The sequence below is a fragment of the Mustela putorius genome, unplaced genomic scaffold (assembly GCF_011764305.1).
Source record: "Mustela putorius furo isolate JIRA1106 unplaced genomic scaffold, ASM1176430v1.1 tig00000450_pilon_pilon_pilon, whole genome shotgun sequence".
NCBI classification, from domain to species: Eukaryota; Metazoa; Chordata; class Mammalia; order Carnivora; family Mustelidae; genus Mustela; species Mustela putorius.
This window is the reverse complement of record NW_025421385.1, coordinates 15,608,094-15,630,941: the sequence shown is the minus strand read 5'-3', so window position 1 is coordinate 15,630,941 and position 22,848 is coordinate 15,608,094. Positions and strand designations below refer to the sequence as shown.

At 42.3% G+C, this 22,848-nt stretch overlaps 1 protein-coding gene across 3 annotated transcripts in view; it reads left to right on the top strand.

Annotated features, from left to right (window-relative positions):
* The window catches only part of PLEKHG1 (pleckstrin homology and RhoGEF domain containing G1), a 216,491-nt gene that overhangs the window by 122,161 nt on the left and 71,482 nt on the right, over positions 1-22,848 (top strand). For all 3 annotated transcript variants that reach the window (XM_004753562.3, XM_013056735.1, XM_013056737.2), the window contains one exon: positions 6,531-7,039. In XM_004753562.3, the coding sequence (XP_004753619.1) occupies positions 6,629-7,039 (411 nt within the window). In that variant the 5' untranslated portion in view covers positions 6,531-6,628. The remainder of the gene's footprint in view (positions 1-6,530; positions 7,040-22,848) is intronic.

The window sequence follows — 22,848 nt, the reverse complement described above, 5'->3', positions numbered from 1 at the left end:
CTATAAAATTTTAAGAATTTTAAGAAGTAATGACACATGTGAATTAACTTTGAGGCTTTATTTTTGTTTTGATTTGGGGTTTGTTTGTTTGGTTTTTTTTTTTTTTTTAGGATAATTTTGATGCCAAGTTAAAGCTACGGTATATTATGGCCAAGCTAATCTGTCATAATAGAGTGAGTTCAGGGGACTCCTGGGTGCATCAGTGGGTTAAAACCTCTGCCTTCTGCTCAGGTCATGATCCCGGGGTCCTGGGATCGAGACCCACATCGGGCTCTCTGCTCCGTGGGGATCCACGGAGAGAGAGAGAGAGAGGTAGTTCAAGTTATCTCTTGCCCTACAACAATTCATTCCCAAGCCTAGTGGTTTGGAGCAACGACAATCATTCATAATCTCTCCAGGTTTTGTGAGTCAGGAGTTCAGAAAAGGCTCTGCTCTGGGTTCTGAATCCGGGACTCGTGAAATGCAGGCCAACATGACAATGCTGAGGTCGCCTCGGAGGCTTCTCAGCCACACAGCTAGGACCTCGGCCGGACACACTCAAACAGAAGGCCCCCGGAACAGTCAGGGCTGCTCGAACATCTCTCTCCCTGTCAGTGTGGTCCTACCACCTGGTTTCTCCAGCATGTCAGCTCTGCCGTATTGTGCCATGTTCATGGTTCAGGCAAGGTCCTTGCCCCAACTGGGTTCCCGTGGAAAGAGAAGGAATGTGGAGGAATGATGATGAATGCTTGAGAGACAGACCGCCAGAGGGGCACTTACCTCTTCTACTGGCGAGGAGAACTTGACCGCCATGCTGTTGTATATGGTGGGAAGGCCGGGAAGTGTACTCAGCTGAAACTCTACTCGTTGAAGCCAACCATAAAGGTAAAAATAGCTGCATTTGCATCAAAAGCCTGAAGGGAAAACCCTTTTAACCCAACTGGCATGCCTGTGCCCTCGAATGGAGAAATTCTAGAGTCACCACTTAGCGGAGGCACTTTGCAAATCAGCCACATTAACTATCAACTACAGTAGCCACTGTATCCCTTAGTTTCCATCCAGCGGCCTGGGAATCCATTCGTAAATTCCCTGAATGTTTGGTAAAAGACCTTAGAGAGCTTGAAAGAATCTGTTTTTGTTTTCTCATTCAACATCTCGCCTCTTATTTGAACACGAGTGCTTTTGCAAAACACCTTTTCCCGTTCTGGATCTTCTTGTACAAGTACTGACTTAACTGACTCTTCTATGGGAACATGGTTTTTTAAACTATTTACTTTGGGAAAGTTTTGAATTTACAGAAAAGTTTCTGAGATCGTCCTGCTTCCCCTAGTGTTAGCATCTTGCATCGCCGTAGTTCTTCTGTCAAAACTAAGACACTCACATGGTAGTATGATTTTTTTTTTAACTTCTTTATTACCAAAGAATTACAGATAAGTACACAAATCACGTTACCAGGAGTAAATACTCTGAGCATTAAGGAACAGGTGGAATTGCAGCCCTGGCCTTGCCATTAATGCAAGAAACATGTTGGTATTTTAGAAAACCAAGAGGTAGAAATACATGTTGCTTTCAGGGGGCTTTTATTTACTGAGCTCTCCATTATCTCCGAGGTATAGAGCAGAGGAGGACTCTCTTCAAATAGCAAGCATTGTCTTTGACATATAGAAATGGGTATTTCTTCAACTCTAAAAAGTTTTTTTTTTTTTCATTTGCTTTATTTGTCTATACCTCTGAGGCTTTACCTAAGACTGGCTCTGGATTAAATGAGAGAAGAACTTTTTGCTTATACGTTAGTGTTTCTGTCGGTTTCCCCTTTTTGAGAAATTCACAGGCAGTATCATAAGGAACTACATAATTTTAGATATTCATTGGTCTTGAGCTCAACACGTTCTCTTGATTTCCGTGACTGCCCAGCCAAGGAACTCAGAGTAGGTATTTGAAGTCTAGAATAGCAATGAGCAGAACTTGGAAATCCTGATCACGCATCAGCCCCCACTGTGCATAGTGTTCTGCTTTGCCTTGTGAAACTCCCCTTGGGGGTTGCGACAGGGAGTGGTCGGCTGGGGACCCCTCTGTCCCCCCTTCAACATGTAAACATGGTCACCAGAAGCCTGGGCTTTACTTGCCATGGAGAGTTCCGCCTCCGCTCTAAATCATCCTGGACAAGTTAGAGCCAAGAAGTCCTGCTTTTGATTCTGACAGTGACATGCCAAAGGAGAGCAATTAAAATGATGGAAGTTTGAAGAGAAAACAAAGAAGAGCCAAAGAATTAAAGCTCTCTCACCTAGAAACAATTAGAGAGAGATCTGTCACGAAGTAAAATGTGGGAAGGCATACCTATGTGGAGCTCTGTAGGCATTGTTTTCTTTTTCCTGAGGATGACACAAGAAAGAATACTGTCTGCTAATGGCTTTGAGACTGACAGTACTTAACTGGCTCCAAGAATCATGAAGACTCCAAGACCTTGAAGTCCATGAAGACCCTCGATGTGGGCTTCCGACACCACCACCTCTGGGTTTACCAAGGATCAAATGGATCAAGCAAGGCCTTCCAGGCAGCTGAACCTGTTTATATTAGAATCTTCATGGTCAGAAGACCCACTGACGGGGCCATCAGTAATGGTAGGCAAGTTCTCAGAGGGTGCTGAGAGATCACCCAGGGTTTGGGTTTTGGTAAGAAGGAAGAGAGGTTATAAGAAGAAAAACAAAGCATCATGTTAGCCAAATGTTAATACAACCTGTCAGCATCCTTCACTCAGGTAGAGAAAGGGGCTTTTTTGCTCTGCAGCTTCCATCTGGGTGTTTCCATTTACCAGGGGAATGACTACCCCAGTATCTAGTACAGCAACTGCCTTGCAGCTCTGTTTTTATTACTCAACAATACGGTGTATTAATGAGAGGAGGGGAAGAAAAGACAACCTGGGAATTGTGTGCACCTCTCCATTTGCTGTTATTTGCATGATAAGGAAGTAGATTTAGATCTTACAGAACAATATATTGATCTAGAGGGCTTCCTTGTACAACTAAACTGCAGTGCAGGTCACATATAAAATTTGTAATTTTCCAGTAGCAACATTAAAAAAAGCAAAGTGAAACCAGTGAAAATAATTTTAAGAAGATACTTTATCCAACCCATTATGCCCACCGATTATTTTACTGTGTAACTAATGTAAAAATTATTAAGGAAGTGTTTTGTACTTTTTTTGTTTCGTACAAAGTCTTTGAAATCTGGTATATGTTTTATGCTTATGACACATCTCAGTTTGGACTGGCGGCATTTCAAGTGCTCGATGGTCACATGCGGCCACTGGCTCCTGCGTTGACCAGGGGTGCTCTGGAAAGAAAGATCAGTAACCGGTGTGCCATATTCAGAAGAATAAGCCAGACAGGGTGGAAATTTTAAATTATTTCAAGGGAGGTGAGAACAAGACTAGGCAGTTTTTATGAGGTCCATTTCCTCGTGCGAGAAAACTATAATTATCTTCTAAGCAGTGAATCAACATTAAAAATGTGATCCATTAGCAAATGTAGTCTCATATTAAGATACTATTATATGACCTAGCATTAAATGTTTCACTTCTGTCCTTGGTAATTTTGGAAGGTGCTTAATTTGGGGCAGTTAGCTTGGTTAAATATTACAGATGCCAAAAAAATAATCTATTTTAAAAGATCCTGGTTGGCAGTCTGAAGAAGAGGCTGGCCCAGTGGTCTAGAATACATAGCCCGGTATTAGAATATAGGAAGCCTTACCTGGAACAGGGCCCAAATTCATGCTGCCATTTAAGATTTATGCATGGGGGCGCCTGGGTGGCTCAGTGGGTTAAGCCTCTGCCTTTGGCTTAGGTCATGATCCCAGGGTCCTGGGCTTGGCATCGGGCTCTCTGCTCAGCAGGGAGCCTGCTTCTCTCTCTCTCTGCCTGCCTCTCTGCCTACTTGTGATCTCTGTCTGTCAAATAAATAAATAAAATCTTTGAAAAAAAAAAAAAAGATTTATCCGTGAAGGGACCCCTATTGATCCGAGTTCATATCCTACTTCTTCCTATCTTTGAAAGTGTAAAAAGCACTATCATCCCTCGCGGCCCAGCATGGACTCCTCTGGAACACCTGGCCACTTTTGTTCCCCTTTAATCCCTCAGTCCTAGTATTGGGTGGCTAACTTGGCATAAAAGTAAAGAAACGAGTTTCTATTGTGTTCATTTGCACCAATCATGACAATGGATATGTGCCAAGAGCTGTGTAACTGTGAAATTCAATTTTCCGTACTGGAAAGAAGGTGTGTCCAGATGGATGGGAAGTAGCTTGATCTGAACCTTTCCAGACAGCCTGGCTTTCATGGATAGTATATGCAGTTTATTTTCCATACTAAGTCATTGCCTCATTGGACCTTGGAGAGCTTAAGAATAATCATATAATTCTCAATGTAGTGCCCATTTCTTTTTTTTTTTTTAAGATTTTATTTATTTATTTGACAGACAGAGATCACAAGTAGTCAGAGAGGCAGGCAGAGAGAGAGGAGGAAGCAGGCTCCCCGCCGAGCAGAGAGCCCGACTCAGGACTCGATCCCAGGACCCTGGGATTATGACCTGAGCTGAAGGCAGAGGCTTTAACCCATTGAGCCACCCAGGCACCCCTAGTACCCATTTCTGAAAGTGAGATCAACCTCATAGTTATGGTTATGATGGATGCCATCATGAGGGGGGGAGAAAACCTTGCTGGGTATGCTTCTACTTTCAACTGCCTAGGACTTTCTTAACACCAGTCCCAAGTGTGGGCAAGTGTCTTCTGCTGTAAACACACCTACATGTCTGGCTGGTCCTTGGATTTTTGCCATCGTCAAGTTAGATCAGGCTTTTTAGGGCAAGTGCATTTTAACTACTATAACCAATCCATATTTAATAGGCCATAAAGTTGTTATAGGGCAAGCAGAAAGAATATTGCAAAAGCTTTAAAAATTTGCGGCAAGTTTATACCATGTGGTAGTGGTTATGCTGATAAATTACTCATTTCCTACGCATTTCTTACCATTCCTGCTTACTGACCCAATTTAGTTCTTTTATTTTATATTTATAATTGTCATATTTGCATTATAAATTGGCACTAATATTGGCCATGAATACAAACTATCTAGAGAAAGTCAGGATGTGGAACAATACAGACCCGATATACAGATTCTTTAGATTCTAGAAACATCTCTACCAGCTGCTTGACAATCTCTGTTATAGAGCCAAACCAAATTCATGTTCCTTTTGAAAAATGATCATTCATCTAGATTCTTCTTATTGTGTGTTTTGTTATAAACTCCCAAATGTAAGTTGCACTCTTATATTTTTCTAAGAAAACCCATAAACTTGGACCCTGGTGGTAAGATAACCAGCTAAGACAAAGCCATTGTCTTCATTCATCACACCCTTCATTGCAAGGTATATTGTTCCATAAACGTGGGATCTCATTAGGGGAAAACAACCTTGGTCCTGCCTCGCAAATGAAGACCAGAACTTTGTGTGTTTTGCCAAAATGGCTCCTGTGAGTTTCAATTTCACGCAGGGCTTCCAGATTTAACTGCTACATACATGAAATGACCTTTTGACTTTGCCCTTAGTCTCTTCTTATGCCCACTTCTAAATGCTAACGGCCTTATCTCTTTAAGAATATGTCATTTTTCTCATAACTGAGTTTCTACATTATTTAATTGTATAGTCACACTGCTACGTTGACTAACTTCGTGTGGGGACTGTTGGAGGTCATCAGGTGTCCTCTGTAATAGTATAAATTCATATGCACCACAAGTGGGATGTCGACTTGCAAGTAGAGACTGAGAGTAGTGTTGTGCTGAGAGGGAAAATTTGAAAGAAGGTATGGGTCTTAATAGTTTGGCTTGTGTTGCCCAGTATCAGAAAGTTATTGTCCCTACAACACTTTCTCTTTCCCGTCGTAGCCAAGGAAAACGTGAACTTGTCAGCGTCCAGTAAGTAGTGGAGGATTCAGGAGGGTGGCTTCCAATTCTGCGGAATGAGAGTGGAATACTTCTAATGTCCATCAGTGCTCAGGAGGTTCCATGGGAATCACGAAGGATGTGTTTTAAGCACAGAAAACTCCCTTTGCTTGTTAAAGCTACAGAGCCCTCGCGCCCTGATGGCTGAGCCTTTGATTGGGTGGATCTGGACCGACCCGCAGGCCGCCGTCTTTCCAGCTGATCCCGCTTTGAGGCCGCGGCTATGCGGCTTCTTGTTCACTCAGCACCCACACGGCGCTGGCATCTTGTGAAAATGCAGAGTGAAGTTCAGGAGGTCTGGGGCAGCACCTGAGACTTTGCATTTCTCTCGTGCTCCCAGGTGATGCTTGAGGAACTCTGACTTTGCAACTTGACCGGTCGTGGGTGCCTTTGCATTTCTTTGTGTCATGAACTCACTACCTTTTGGCTTTGGACTGTGTATACATTTGGGCTAGGTTTTCGGCTCCTCTAAGCCCGGTCTGATGTCATTTCAAACTACTTACCTTGTCCTTTTTGTCGTTGCTGTTCTTTTTTTTTTTTTTTTTTTTTAATGACTACAGATGTTCACCTGTTGTGTCCTCAAGTGCCATCAGCTGTAACAGGAACTCCCGACCGCAAGACCTCCTCCAGGCGTGCCGGCGCCCAGGAACCCAAGGCCATGGAGCTGTCCGACAGCGACCGACCGGTCAGCTTCGGCTCCACGTCGTCCTCCGCCTCTTCCCGGGACAGCCACGGTTCCTTCGGCAGCAGAATGACCTTAGTCTCCAACAGCCACTTGGGCTTGTTTCACCAAGATAAGGAAGCCGGGGCCATAAACCTGGAGCTGGTTCCAGCCCGGCCGTTTTCTAGCAGCGAGCTGCCACGGGACCTCCCCGCGGGGCCCCGGAGCACGGACGAGGGCACAGCAACTCCACCCCGGGCCCCGCGGAGGATGGAAGCCCACGGGGCAAGCAGGACAGGTGGCCCGTCGTCGGCCACGAGCCCCAAGCTCCTCTATGTGGATAGAGTCGTTCAGGAGATTCTAGAGACCGAAAGGACTTACGTGCAGGACTTGAAAAGCATCGTAGAGGTAAGGTTTTTTTGTTGGGTTCGTGTAAAGCTTGTCGTGCAGGAGAAATAGGCTTGCAAAATAATGAACACAGCCAGCTGTCTGGGATGTTTTGTCTCCTAAACCACAGAAATGGGGTGACTGTTGAAACAGATCATCACGTAAGAGGAACCCAAGGACCATATTCATTGTGTTAAAAATCCTTTTCATATTTGCAACAATGCACTAATTTTGTGTTCGAAGCAAGAATGGGGTGCCCATGCGACCACCAGTCGGTATTAATAACTCCCCCCGCGCACCCCCCGCCCCCCGCCAGAGCCCCACGCTAGAGCGGGACTTGAAGCGACCTGACTGGCTGAGGTCAGGTGTATCCATCCAGACGAGTCCCTCCGGCTATCTTCATCTTAAGCGCAATTGTCTCCTGGTGTCTGGGAGCTTTCCAGATAGGTCCTGATGATACCTGTGCTGCACCTCTGGAGACTGTGACTTCGAGGTCCTGGGGTATGACCCCGGCAGAGGGATTCACATGAACTTTGGAGCCACTGTTCCCTGCTTGTCTCTGTTGGCTGGTGTTTGGGGGATGGTGGGGAAAGTTAGGGAAAAAACCATGGGCTTTGTCTTGCCTCTGGCATTTACTTTCTGTTCATTTTGATAATATACAAGTTTGCGTATAGTATATGAATCAGGCTCGGCTGATGGGCCTGAACACGTACTCTGGAAATTGAGTTATGAATTGACTTTGAGTTATCGATAGGTTTTTAAGGATGAAGTAAAAATTACCAGCGCACCTCAGATGTTAACGCATTCTCAAGGAATGATGAAAAATATGAATATTTCAAAGGCAGATTTACATATTATAAAGCTGGACCCATGTTGCCGCCTGGGACTATACCAAGTTCTTTGAGTTGTGAGTGCCCACTTCCTGGGTCAGACTTTTAATCTAAAATGCTTCAGAGTAGAGTGGACTATTTGCTGATGAGCACATTCTGCACCAAATACATGCATTCTTAGAGCTTTAGAAAAAAGATTCTGAGGCATAATTGTGTGTTGAGTTCCATAAATGACAGAACCAGACCCTGTCTACTAAAAATAGTTATGACATAACTTCCCGGTAAAAATAGAAAAATCAATTGATGCTCAACCAAAACAATATGTGATTCCAAATGTAGAATACAGAAGGCCAATTTTCTTTTTAATTTCAACAATGATGTCATTTGTACTTGCGAAGAAATACCTGTGAAACTGCCAAAAATGTTGCAGCCTCTCACGAAATTCATGCCTGTCAAAGCTCTCTTTGGGCTCTTCTTTCTCTTTTCTTTCCTGGAAATCTCTCCACCTACCAAAGTTCACCATTCTGAGAGAGAAACAGTAAATTACTGAATTCATACTCTGTGAGCCCTGTTGTTTTCTGCGGCTGGGTGATCAACTTTGGTGAGAGGAAACAGGTAAGATCTGAACAAAAGGGGACCGATAAAGACAGGATATTTTTTGCTAAGAAAGTTTGAGTAGAAGTTCTATTCCAAGCTGCCCAGATGTTCTTGCTTTTTTTCCCCCCCATGATCGGTGAATTAACCGTACTTCACACTGGGGGTTGGTGGACTTTTTCTAGAAAGAGCGCAAAAGTAAATGTTAGGGTTTCTGGGCCCTAAGATCTCCCTTATAACTGCTCAGGTCTGCTGTTGGAGCTCTAAGGCAGCCACAGACACTACGTCAATGAATGGGTACGCGTTTTCCAGTAAAACTTGAGGGCTAGGTTTGATCCAGGGGCCAGAGTTTGAAGCTATGAATTGGTGCCTGTGTTTCATTAACTCTAAAATGAGACTAATAAATAGCCACCTCATAGGATTCGTGTGAGAATTAAAAAATCCATGAAAAGCTCTTAGAACAGGATGTGGCCCATAGTAAGCAATTAGTGCCTGTTACTACCAGATGTTCATAGCCTCATCACCAGCCTCCTCCGAATGGGCCGGTTGAGAGGGGCCGCCCTTCAGCTATGCCGTGTTTTACCCGAAGTCTTTCACAGAAATAAGCAGGTTAGTCAGCGCACTACAGCAAGCGATTTCATTAGGAAACAAATTTAACCCGGGGATCCCAGCATTCCTGTTTTGAGTGTAGCTGGATTATTTCCAATGAATCCACTGAAAATCTGAGGTGACACATCATTAGGGAGAGGAAAGGTGAAGGTGTTAGAAGGAAGAGGACTCAGGGGACTCAGGGGACTCAGGGGACACAAGTCCCAAACGTCCTGCCAGCACCCATGTAGGTCGAAGTAAATGCTGCTGGGTTCCAGAATTCACCAGAATGCTTTGACTTTTTTACCATCTCCACCTCGAAAATGCCAGACTCTTCAGATGAGGGATTAGTTGTCACAGGATTTTCCACACATACTTTTAGTATGGGGCCACCCCTGTTCCCCCAGAGCACAGTTTTCACAGAACACTTAGACTCCTTTTATCTAGTTCTTCCCTTGATGAAGAACAACCAATTATTTTTCCACATGCAACAACTCTACCTGATGAAGACTGTGAAAATCAGTATTCTTTTAAAATACAAAGTCTCCATGCCATTCAAATGTATTTTCCTCCATCCGTTTCTTATTTTTAGAGTTCTGTAGTTGACTTCTCTCCGATCCTCAGTTTTTTCAAATGCAGAATTTTAACATGGGAAGAGAGCTGCTCGGTAGCAAACCTGCTAATACAGGTTCTCACCACACCTAAGGGGTGGAACTTGTTAGTCGGCTCCTTGTCAGCAAGAATTATTTCTGAGGGGAAAAAAAAAAAAATCTAGGCATTTATGGAGATACTGGTAAGTCCCGTTTCATCCAAGCAGGAGCACATTTCTGATTTTCTGCTCACTGCCTAACTGAATCCCATCTAACCAACGGCCTTGACTGCCATCTTCAACTTAATCGATTTCCCCTGTAAGTAACGCATTTTATCCTTGTATCATGTTCATACATCATCTCCACAGGTCAGGTTTAGAATTGTGTGTAGGGTTTATAAATGGAAACACTTTTGTGAAAGATCACTGATATATACATAGAATTTAAGAGACATTTACACAGGAGTGTCTAGCTGGCTCGGTCCATAGAGCATGCAACTCTTGATCTCGGGGTTGTGAGTTCGAGCCCCACAATGGGTGTAGAAATTGCTTAAAAATAAAATCTTTAAAAAGTTTAAAAATAAAAATTAAAAATAAAATCTTTTATTAAAAAAGAGAGAGAGAGAGAGAGAGGTATTAATACCATGTGCTTTGACCTGTTCAACATGGTCCCAAAATAACTGCTTTTGGAGAAGAGATCCTTCCAACCTTATTTAGACAAAAGAATCCCCAGATGTTGGTTACACCTACAAAGGTTATCTGCTTTTTATCCCATATGTAGAGAGATTGTATTAATCCCAAATATATAGGTCTTTTTCCTTTCCTATTTCCTGAACATTAAAAAAATATTATTCTTATATTTATTTAAGAAATATTTATTTCTCTTCCCCAGAGCCTTTGTTATGAACCCTCTGCTCCTCCCTCCCCGCTATGGCTACTCCATCCTCTGCTTCTTGGCCCGAACTGCTAGTCATCTAATTTTGTAGTCTTGACATTTGAGAGAGAGAGAGGAAGAGGGAAAGAGAGGTGAGATCTTGACTATCCCACCCCTTCTCAAAGGAACTATGGACCTGTTATTTCCATTTCTATGTGTGGCTCCTAATAGCATTCACAGATAAAATGAGGTAATAAATAAGAAAGCAAGTTTTAAAAGTTAAAAGTAAAATAGCCAATGAGACAGTTTGTGAAGAGACAGAAATCCGTGGTTGCAAAGTAGAAAATAAGATCTCTTTCATGTTTAATGGAACCTTACAATGACTGAGTGGGGACTCTCATGGGTAGAGGGGGTTTCTTTAATCTTCCTAAATGATCTATAAAAAGAGCCTTTGAAAGCCTCATAAGATTTGGCCCCAGATATCCTTTATGGCCTGTTTTAGCCTTTTAGGAAAGTTTTTAAATAGTCCATAATGCTATATAATGCTGTACAATTAGAAGTTAATTCCCTACTGCAAAATAGCATCTTTGAACTGTAAGAAATGCTCCATTAAATCATCTCTTGGAACACTGAGGACATACGTATTTAGTAGAAAAAAGTGGATAAAACACTCAGCGTATCATGAGTTTGTTTTTTCCTATCATCGTCTAGAGAGCTAAAATTCTTTTCAAGCACCTTCGTCCACACACTGCATTAAAAAGCTGAGAAGTGAGTATCCCAGCCCTCATGTTTAAAACTTCTAAAGAGCCAAAACCTTAGGCATAGCATTGTCGAGAGCATTCAGCATTGTCCAGAAGCCGTAGCTGAACAAGGATTAGAATGTTGATCTCCGACCCCCCAGCTCTTGTGTTTACCAGTCTACAGGGACTCTTTGTTTAGTGTGTGATAGTGTACACAGTGTCAGGGCAGGTGGAAGAAAAGAAGGATGCTTTTCACACACTTGGTGATGTGGAACGCACTGAAAGCTGTTCTGCCCCATTGCCGTGGCTTCGAGAAGAGGTCGCTCTTGGTACTGGAAGCACCACGTCTCAGTTAGAAGAATAACCTTTTTACACTTGGGAAGCAAGCCTTCTCTCAAATCTGCAAGGGGGAGGAAAGAAACCTCGTGACCAGGCCTGAGTAGTCTGGAGGGCCTGTCCACCATTTTCTCTGTCTAGAGACTTAGCTAGAGACTGAGACTCAGATAGAATGGAATCTGAGTAGGCTTTTGTCCAGGGCCACCCCGCCCTCTAGGACACTGCTGTGGATTTGGATGTGGTTTTCTGAGAAGTCTGGCTTTCTTTGGACCCCTTGGAGAAACAAGACTGTTTGGTGTGGAAAGGGAGCAGTTCATGTCTCTGCCACTCTCTTCCTTTAGCCGTGAAAATAGGATTCTCTATGGGAACTCCCTGGACCAGCCATAACTAACTGCTTAGGACCCTGGAGAAGAGAAGAAAGGTCTTGAACCAAGGGAGAAGGCTGTTGAGAAGAGGTGAACTGTCGTGGCTTTTACTACCTTCTTATTCGCAGATGTCCTCACTCAATACTTTCCCTCCAGTTTAAATAACGATTATTTACTGACACTTTTTATGAGGTCATGCAGAGTTTTTTGAATACTGGGGGAAATATGTGTTTAATGCGGGAGTGTAGGACTTGGCAGGAATTGTTTTTAATGAAGGCTTGTTATGTGGGTGGATTTCATAAAGAACTTACACTGTGGGATTTGGCACAATTTAATGTACTTTTTCTTTTACGTGGCATTTGAGTACTTTTATTTGAATGTCTCTATTTGTTTTTTCCCTCTAAGGGCTTTTATCATAATGGGTGAATGAAATCTTTCTTAAAACCATTTAAGATCTATGATAATTTAGAAGCAAACCTGTTAAATAGTTTTCTGCTTGTGTTGGAGCTATTCCTTAAATAGCACATCTAATCGCTGTACTTAATCCCCGCAATCTCACTCCGGCTATGCATGTCCAGACCTCTTTATTATTATTGTTGTCATCGAGTTCCCTTCTTCCCTGTCCTACCTCATTCTCTTCTCCCTCCACCTCCATGACAAAAGAAGGTAGAAACATAGAGATTTCTTTCCACTTCTCTTTTTGTTTGTTTTTACTGAAGCATAACTGACATACAATATCCTGTTAGTTTCATGTGTACAATGTGGTGATTTGACATTTACAGACATTGCGAAGTGATCACAATAAGCCCATTTACCATCTGTCATCATACAAAGTTAATACAATATTCCTGACTGTAATTCTTGTGCTGTACATTACATCCTCATAACTTATTTATTTTATAACTAGAAGTTTGTACCTCTTAATCCCCTTCACCTATGTCATGCCCCACCCCCAACCCTCATTCCCTCTGGCAACCACCACTCTGTTTCTGTACCTGTGTATCTTGGTTCCATTTGGTTTTGTCTGTTTTGTTTCTTAAAGTCTGCTTATAAAAGTCAAATCCTACAGTATTTGCCTTTCTCTGACTGACTTATTTCACTTAGCGTCATGTCCTCCAGGTCCACAAATGGCACGATCTCGTTCTTTTCTGTGGCTGAGTAGTATTCCATTGTATGCATACACCCCGTCTTTATCTGCCCATTTATCCATAGCTGTTAGGTCGTTTCCATATCTTCATATTCATATCTATTATAGACAATCCTGCAATGAAAACGGTGCAGATAGCTTTTCAAATTAGTGTTTTCATTTTCTTTGGACAAATACCAAGAAGTAAAATTGGGGGATCATATGGTAGCTCGATTTTAAATTTTTTGAGGCAACTCCATACTGTTTTCTGCAGTGGCTGCACCAAGCTGCCCTCCCACTGTGTGTGGGGTTCCCTTTTATCCACGTCTTTGCCAAGACTTGTTGGTTCTTGTCTTTTTTTTTTTTTTTTAAAGATTTTATTGATTTATTTGACAGACAGAGATCAGCAGCAGGCAGAGAGAGAGAGGAGGAAGCAGGCTCCCTACTGAGCAGAGAGCCTGATGCGGGGCTCGATCCCAGGACCCTGGGATCATGACCCGAGCCGAAGGCAGAGGCTTTAACCCACTGAGCCACCCAGGCGCCCCGAGGTTCTTGTCTTTTGATAATGGGAGATAATATCTCCTTATGGTTTTGATTTACATGTCCCTGATGATGAGTGATGCTGAGCATCTTTTCATGTGCCTATTGGCCGACTGGGTGTCTTTTTTGAAAAGTATCTATTCAGATCATCTGCCCATGTTTAATCAGATTGTTTGGTTTTGTGTTACCAAGTTATATGTGTTCTTTATATAGCTTAGATATTAACCTCTTATTGGATATATGATGTGTAAATACTTTTCCCATTCAGTACATTGCCTTTTTCATGTTGTTAGTGGTTTTCTTTGCTTTGCAGATACTTTTTAGTTTGATGTAGTCCCATTTGTTAATTTTTGCTTGTGTCACCCTTATCTGAGGAGACAGATGCAAAAAAAAAAAAAAATCACTAAGACTGATGTTGAGGAGCTTACCACTTACATTTTCTTCTAGCAGTTTTGTGGTTTCAGGTCTTACATTCAAATCTTTAATTCACTTTGAATTAGATTTTGTCTATGGTATAGGAAAGTAGTCCATTTTTATTCTTTTGCATATGGTGGTCCAGTGTTTCTGACATTGTTTATTGGAGAGACTATCTTTTCCCCATTATATATTCTTCTTTCTTCTTTTGTAAATTAATGAACAATATATACATGGGTTTATTTCTGGGCTTTCCATTCTGTTTCATGGATCTATGTGATTGCTTTGATGTCAGTACTCTATTTTTGATTAGTATAGCTTTTGTATTATTTTGTATTTTGTATTATAGTTTGAAATCAGGCACTATGATACCTCTGGCTTTTACTTATTATTTTTTTTTTTCCTTTTTCAAGACTGCTTTGGTTATTTAGGTCCTTTGTGGTTCCATACAAATTTTAGAATTATTTTTTCTAGTCCTATGAAAAATGCCATTGGAATTTTGATAGGGATTGCAGTGAATCTATAGATCGTGTTGGATAGTACAGACATTTTAACAATATTAATTCTTGCAACCCAGGAGCACAGACTATTTTTCCATTTACTTATGTCTTCTTCAGTTTCAACACAGTGGTTCTGAGTGTTCATCTTTTCTACCCATTATAATGTAACGTGGGAGGGAGGGCAGAGATCTGGGTTTTCACTTTTTTCCCAGTCCTGATGATTTGGCCCATGTTGAATGTTCCATTTATTTGCAATCCATCAGAAGGTATTAACAATGCAAATGTTCAAGGCTGAGGACAGCATTTAGTGACAGCAAAGTGAGTAGAAGTTGGCAGAGTTGATACATAAAAGTAGCCTAGAAAAGTAGGTGTTGGCTCTTCACAAGAGTTCGTGTGTGCATAATGACACTGCTGGTTTAAGATTCTCTCCAAATCATTATGGTTAGATCTTCAGTGAAAACTTAGGAACATTATTTAATATACCTATATTGTTCAGATTCTCCTGAGCACATGTAGACAGTGACGACATCGATGAGACAGCCTTGGACTTTGTTACCGTTTCTACTGTCTCACTGGTTCCCAACAGCTGTGAACACACTATGTACCAGACACTTCTAAATTTCCTAAATATGCACCTTGATAACAACAAAAATATTAAGAAATAAACATTAAAAGCAATTAATATTTGCGGGCTTACCATACATATATTAGGCGCCGGCTTGAGCCCCATCCTCACTCACGGCCCACTCATATGGATATTATTATAAATTTCCTATTTTAGCACAAGAATATTGAGTGTACAAAAAGTTAAGTAAGTTGTCCAAGGCCACATAGTGGTAGAACTGGAACTGAAACTTGAGTCTCTTTCCAGAGCCCTTTCCTTTTACCAGTAGTCTACACTATTATTGTAAACCTTCTCTTAGAATCTAGCAAAAGGTTCAAAGTTTTTGCCCTCTACTCACTCTCTCTGGAGCAGAGTTTTGCAACAGGAGCACCACAGATATTTTGGATTGGATGATTCTTGGTGTAGGGGACAGTCATGAGCATTGTAGGGTGCTTCCCAGCAAACCTGGCCTCTACCCACCAAGGGTGTCTCCTTTTCTAGCAACTAAAAGTGTCTCGAGACGTTGCCAAACATCCTCTGAGGGACAGAATGCCCTCTGGCTGAGAACCTCTTCTCTACAGATTTGGAACATATCTTCCATGTCTGTAAGGATAGGCTAAGCCACAGTCACAAAGAGAAACTCCCCAATGTAGTGGCTTAATAGAACAGAAGTATATTTCTTTCTTCTGGAACGGTCATGCGTGGGTGTACAGCTTGGTGGGAGTGGCGTTCCTACATGCACTCATTCAAGGACCCCAGCTGACAAGGCTCTGTCATCTTCAGGATTGCTGTAGCCTACCCCATCTTGTTTAGCTAGAAGCACAAGGAGACAGGGAGACATGCATGGGAGAGGTTTCTAAGACGGGCACAGGACGAGCTCACCCCCCTGGCCTCATTCGCCAAGTGAGACTCTTCTCGGCTGGCCATGACGAGCTACAGATGGAGTCTAGCTGTGCGCCCAAAGAAGGCGGGAAGATTTGGGGAACAACTGGAAATCTCAACAACACATTGTATAGAACGAAAACATTCTCGTTGTGAAACTACACTCTGTGGTTACCCCCCACACCCCGCGGACCATCACTAAAAATAAAAATGAACAAGGAAGAAAGCAAGAACGATGTTGGTGATGCTTACTGCTGAGATGATGACGACTCCCTCTGCCGAGTGATGTTACAGAACGTTTTCAATGACTCCTCCATTTCGGTCTTGGAACAGACTCAGACCAATGTGTCTTCTTTGCTCCTCTCTCCCTTCTCACGTATCTTCATCACCCGCTTTTCCTTTATCCTTTCTCCCATCATTCTACTCATTCCCATCCACATAATCAGCCCATGGGGCTCTGCGGAATTATTGAACACCGTAGGTAGGATTCCAGTTTAAAAACAGGGCTGCTGGCTCTAGCGATGGTTCCAAAGCAAGGTTGATGCTTATCCTGCTAGCAGAAGGCAGTCGAAGAGGATGACGGACTGAAGCCATTAACCGTAACAGAAGGATGCTTGGGGTCCATCTGCAAGTTTATGGCCAGACTGATAAAGTTTATACGAAAACTGAATGCCCTCCTTTTTATGGCCCTGTCCTTCTTTAAAACGCATTTCTTAGTCATCCTGAGAAGCCAAAATGAGAATTATGGGTATTTGACCAAAAAACAAGCCCTGAAAGACCAAACCGTGAGAATTGTTTTTTATACATCCTTAGCTTCGTACACCCCAAACCAACTGACGTTATTCTGGATGCTTTTCTCTAAGAAGTTGAAGTCAATTTGCATCTTCCTGGAGGTGCCCTTAGAGAAAATAAATTTAGCATTGACAAACAGTGGTCTGTTTATATTGTTAACCTTCACCTGGGGTAAGGTTTTCAAATTACTCTTTAGCAATTGCGTAATGATCACCAATTGTTATTATAATTATGGGTGCAGCCATGGTCCTCCTTGTCTTCCTGAGAAATGCTGAACCTCAGATAATGGAAAGGTCACCCTTGAGTTCCTTGAGTCAGGTTTTGTAGTGTATTTTTACTGGGTTACCAGAGTTTATAATTTGAGAACAGATTATAGATGGGGATTGTTTTAATGCCTATATCAAATATCAAAGACCCGAGAGAGGGAAGAGCTATATATGTGTGAAAGTGCATACAGGTGGTTCCGCTATAAGGTGACATGTGACATGTGTGTTCCTAAAAATCCCTCCCTATGCGAAATCATGTGAGGGTGGGGAACAAGGTAGGAAAAATGAGTTTTGAGAACAACATTCAAAAACATCATCTGTGATACATTAAAAAAGATAGGACTCTGAGGGGAAGAGGGAGACTGTTTTAGACCTGTGAAATGGTTAAGAAATACGTACCTTGTATGTAGACATGACAGTTGACCTTGAAGTTGCTAGTGGAAGCCCCCTGGTTGCCACACCCACCCCCCTCTGTAAGAGAAGACAAGTATGAGAGGGAATGAGTGGGAAAGAGTGAGAAAAAAGAGCAGTAGAGGGGAAAAAAACAGAGACTACGGAAAATACAAGGTAGACTAAGAGCAAAGAGAAATAGAGAGAGAGGAAACCATCCAGAGGGTTGCCATTTAGGAGTTACTTTGAAGTGAGGTTACCTGACGTGGAGGGGCGTGGCACACGAAGCCGGCACAGGTGGACTGAGTTCACTTGGAGGCTGGTTTGGGTTGAGTGTGAGCGTTTCTGTATTCTTGTGTGGTGCCCCGGAACTGGGGGCATTTTTTGCATTCACTTAGTGTTTCTCTTGGATGAAATCCTGCATAAGCAAAGGCAAAGTTAGGAAATTTGAATTAAGTGCAAATTGTTCCTTTGCTGGATGCCTGGGTGGTTCAGTCCGTTAAGCATCTGCCCTCAGCTCATGATCCCAGGGTCCTGGGATGGAGTCCTACGTCAGGCTCTTTGCTCAGAAGGGGAGCCTGCTTCTCCCTCTGCCTGCTGCTCCCCCTGTTTCAACACTCTCTCTCTCCAACAAAGAAAATCTAAAATATATATATATTTTTTCCTTTGTATTAATCACGTTGGGAACAAATTAATATTTTCAAAACAAACGTTATAGCAGAACTGACTGTACTTACTCTTTGAAGTACTATGACCTCACTCTGATTTACTAGGTCAAGTAAGTTTCCCCACCGACCTCCCCCGATCTTTGTTCAGAGTGTAAGATTGAAGAACAGTATTCCTGCTGTCAAAAACTATGGCCTTCCATTTGTCTTTAATGAGACTAATAAAGACTATGACAAATATCCTTAAAGACCTTTTCAGTTCCACCTTCTAAGAAAAAATGGTTTGGAAGAATTTCAAATTCACTTAGCAGTTGGACAGTGCATTCATGTTTCTGGAAACTAACCAGTGGACTTCTTGTTTACCCTAATCTCAAACCAACAAATATGATTACTTATAAACACAAGTAGTTGTAGGAACTTTTACTGAAAGGATGTGCCGATGTGGCCGAACGTTCTTACACAGACGATACATTTTCTTGGTCTATGAAACTCTTCGTACACCTTAAATCTAAGGGGTAAATGTTAGTGTGTTTCTGATGTTAAAATTGGAATGCGATTTTCTACCTACGCTGGCCCATTCAGTTAGACAACGTATTAAAGGAAAGTATAGCCTCATCATGCAGTTGGGGGTGGGGGGAAGAAAACAGAAATTATCCTTTACACAGACCTGAGTACATTCATTTTTTTCACATGATCAAGCACTTCTAGAAATACCAGCAATCAAAAAGGTCCTTCCCGTTCTATTAGGCTTTTCTTTTGAGGCAACATTTTGATTTTTAATAAAAAGGCATTTCAGAAACTTGAATTAACTCAAGTGATTGAGTAGCCATTATTACTGGTCTCCTGAAAGAACTGCTCGTATATTTCAAAGACCGCCCGTGGGCAAAATTCTATTGAAGATTTGCTAAAACAGGTCCTGTTCAGTTGGGTTAGAATCATGCTGCCTTTTGGATGTGTGCCATCTTAAATATTCAATTAGACTGAGTGGGTAGAAAATTACAGAATTCAGGAAATTATGCTCTAAACAAACCAACCTTCAGTTGGAAGAAGTTTCCCAGGGCCAGAAATATCTCCCAGAGATGTTTGCACCTTGTGAGACTCATCACATAGATGGATTTACCCAGATTATATGATAAGCACAAAGCCAAGTACAACCCTGCTCTTTAACACCTAGAAGAGGAAAAGGTAGCTCGGGCCGATGCACGACTTGTCAGCCCAGCACAGCGTAGTAGTTCACTGTTTTCCCATCATTCACGTCTTTGGTTTCTCCTTTGTCTACCAAGATTACTGTGCCGCTTAAGAGGTGTAGGGTTGCTCTGTATAGTAGCTTGCTTAGAATTTTTTTTTATCTCTTTTTTAAATTGTGGTAAGATATATATAAAATTTATCATTTATCAAAATTTATCAAAAGATATACCTAAAATTTACCGTTTCAAGTGGACAGTTCAGTGGCACTGGGTACCTTTACATGGCTGTGCAAGCATCCCTACGATCCTTGTCTAGAACTTCTCTGCCAACCCAGACTGTGTACCCATTGAACAGTAACTCCCCATCCCATCCTCCCTCAGCCTCCACAAACGCCATTCCATTTTCTACCTCTGAATTAGACTACTCTAGGTACCCCATGTAAGTGGAGTCATACAGCATCTGTCCCTTTGTGATTGCCTTATCTCATTTAGCTCATGTCTTCTTGGTCTATCCATACTATACAGTCTGCAGCAGAATTTTATTCCTAGTTAAGAATAAAGGACCTAAGGTTACGTAATATTCGGTGTCTGTCTAGACCACATTTTCTTTATCCATTCATCTGTTGATGGACACTTAGACTGTTTTTGGTTGTGTAGGATTTATATTAAGTGCAATCACAGCAAATCACAGAACCAGGAAATTGGTGCTCTAACTGACCGCCGATTCTGCAAGAGGTGGGGTGTGTTGGGATGTTTTGCTCCCTTTCTTTTCCTCTCCTCCCAGCACTGTATCTGACTCTCCATGGACCCTCCCTAACTAGCTGCTGAAGGAATGAGCTCGTTCTACCCAGTCATTTTTATGGGTGAGGAAATAGAGATTTGGAGAACCAAGTGATTTCCCCAGGGAGATGCAAATCCTAGCTGTCACTACCTTTGATCTTAAGCACTTACTAAACTTCTGTAAGCCCACAGTTTCTGCATCTTGAAAAGAAAGAGATACTGGATACTTCTTAGGACGAGTGAGGATTAAATGAGGTAAAGCCCATAAAATGCCCAAGCGCCCCACAGCTGATAGCCACTCAAACCGAGACCCTGAGGCTAAGTATGGGCAGCGCCACAACCGTACCCAGGTCCTGTCTCCTGGCCATTTCAGTTAGAAAAAACTGGAAAACATAAGATTTAGCGAGTGTCCCCTTACAGACCAGCGAAGGAGAGTTCTCACACGTGCTTGTTAATGACATTTCCTAGAGACCTGTTGCTTTAGGATAGGAAATTCCCCAGTTTTCTATATCTTGGCCACTGATGGGCATAAAATCAACATGGGCACGTGTGAAGAAAGGAGCCAGCCTCTTCCGTGTCTAGCCACCACAGAGCTGAGGCACAAGTGGCAACAGTTAGAGTCCCCTCCTTAGCAACTTCTTGGGACAAGTCTAATGCAAGGGGTGAAACGGCCCATTTTCCCCCCGAGCAGGTGGCGGGGAGCTTTGGAAGGTCTCCTGCAGCCCCAAGAGCATGTCTGGGCTGGTCCCCTGATGCTAATCGTCCGGCTGGTCCTCTGGGATCCTTTTTGGCCAACTCCTGTTCTGAAGTAAAATCAGGATTGAAGTTTGCATCCTAATTTTTTTTAAAGTATAAGGTAAAGAAGACTACTAATTCAGTGTACAAATTTACTTATTATTCAAACTTAGCGAGACTCCTCAAAAGCCAGTTTTATTAAGAAGAGCCACTAGAAGAAAACTCCTACTTCAAAAATAGGAAAAAGTAAAGTGGAAAGAAGAGTCTTTATGAGGAACGCGCAATTAAGAGGTCATCGGCTAGATTTGTACCAAGGATAGGAAACCTCATAAACAGGTTCAAAGGGGCTATTATTTGAGCAATTAAAAGCTATCACTTCAGCAATCTGGTTAGGAAGAGCGGCTAAAATATCGGGGTTTTTCTAAAGCAGAGGCTTTAGAAAGCCTGAGGACCCCCTGGGGGGCAGTTACCTGTCTTGTCCCAAGCCACCCCCTGGGCTAGTGAGATCCACTTCTCTGGGGGCGACGTCTGTCTTTCTGAAGCTCTCCAGATTCCAAAAAGGAATTGATGCTGCGGTCTACAGTCCTAAAGGGAATTCTTTCTTTCCCATTGTTATAAAGCAAACAACCGACATTTAAAGACACCATAAATTACCGCCCCCACCCCCTGCAAAATACAACAAATGAGGAAAAGCTAAAATCTGTGAGACTTGAACCCACATCCTAACTCTGCCATTTTCCTGTGTCATCTTGGACGAGTTACTGGACTTACCTACGTCTCTACATTTTCACCTTAAAATGGAAATAATAGGATCATTATGAAAATATATAAGGCTTCCCCCGCCCCGCAAAGTGCTAAGCACAATGCTAGGCACACAGTAAGCCCTCAAATGAGAGTTGCTATTATAGGATTAGAAATATAAAATTGGCATTATTTGCAAAGGCCAGGAATTTCTGGTAGGTTTTAAAGTATCATCAGTGGTGTTTGTTAATGTATGTTATTATTTCTGAAAATTGTTTTAACTGTGCTGTTCAAGAAAGGATAGGTTCTGTCTCATCATAGTTTGGAGTTTACCTGGAGCACCTACATGTGGTTGGAATTCATCTCCAGTAGAAAGGGTCACAACATGGAAGGAAATTATTTTCAGAATCTTGATTTGAGCTAGGTCAAGCCGAGATTGATTTAAGGGACAGAGGGTTGGCCTGGGCCCTGGTCCCAGAGCTGTGTGCCTATGGGCCACCCATCACTCTGACCTCAGCTTCATCCTCTATAAATGAGTTGAATTAAAAAAGCTGAAATCTGAAGATGACTGGAGATCTCATCTCCTCCGGCCTTAGCCCTCAAGAATGTAACCAGGAAATAAGCAAGTCCTTTGAGCAGCCCAAATAGATTATTTCAAACACCAAACAGTAACTCCTATGTCTTTACCCCAGGAGAAGCCCCCAGCTCTCACTAAGAGCCTGCTTACCCTACATGTTTAAAATAAGCTTAATTATTTGGTTTCCTCACCCACAGCAAGGGGCGAGGTGGGGGGGGATGCTGACAGCACGAAGGAGCCAGAGGAAGGAACTCCTTAGTAGATCAACTAATGTAAGGCCATCTAGAACTCACCTTGGTCCCCCTGGTGAATTTCACTTGGGAATTAGGGCTTAGAGCATAATCGAAGTCCTTACCAATGTTCCAGAAAAGCAAGAGGAAACTTCCCTTGTGTTTGGGAGAGCATCTAAAATCTACCATCGGCTGCCTGGCCTTCATAAACAAAGTGATTTTCTAATTACAGTAATTGACTTTTTCAGCCTCTTCTGCTCTAGTAAAAATATACATTGCATCAAATATACCATTTTAACCATTTCTAAGTGTACAGTTCCATGGAACTAAGCACATTCACAATGTTGGCAGCCATCACCACCACTCCTTTCTAGAACTCTCCTAGCATTCCAAACAGAATTCCGTACCCATTAAATGATGACTTCCAGTGTTCCACTTCCCCCAGTCGTTGGCAACCTCCGGTCTGTTTCTGACTATGAATTTGC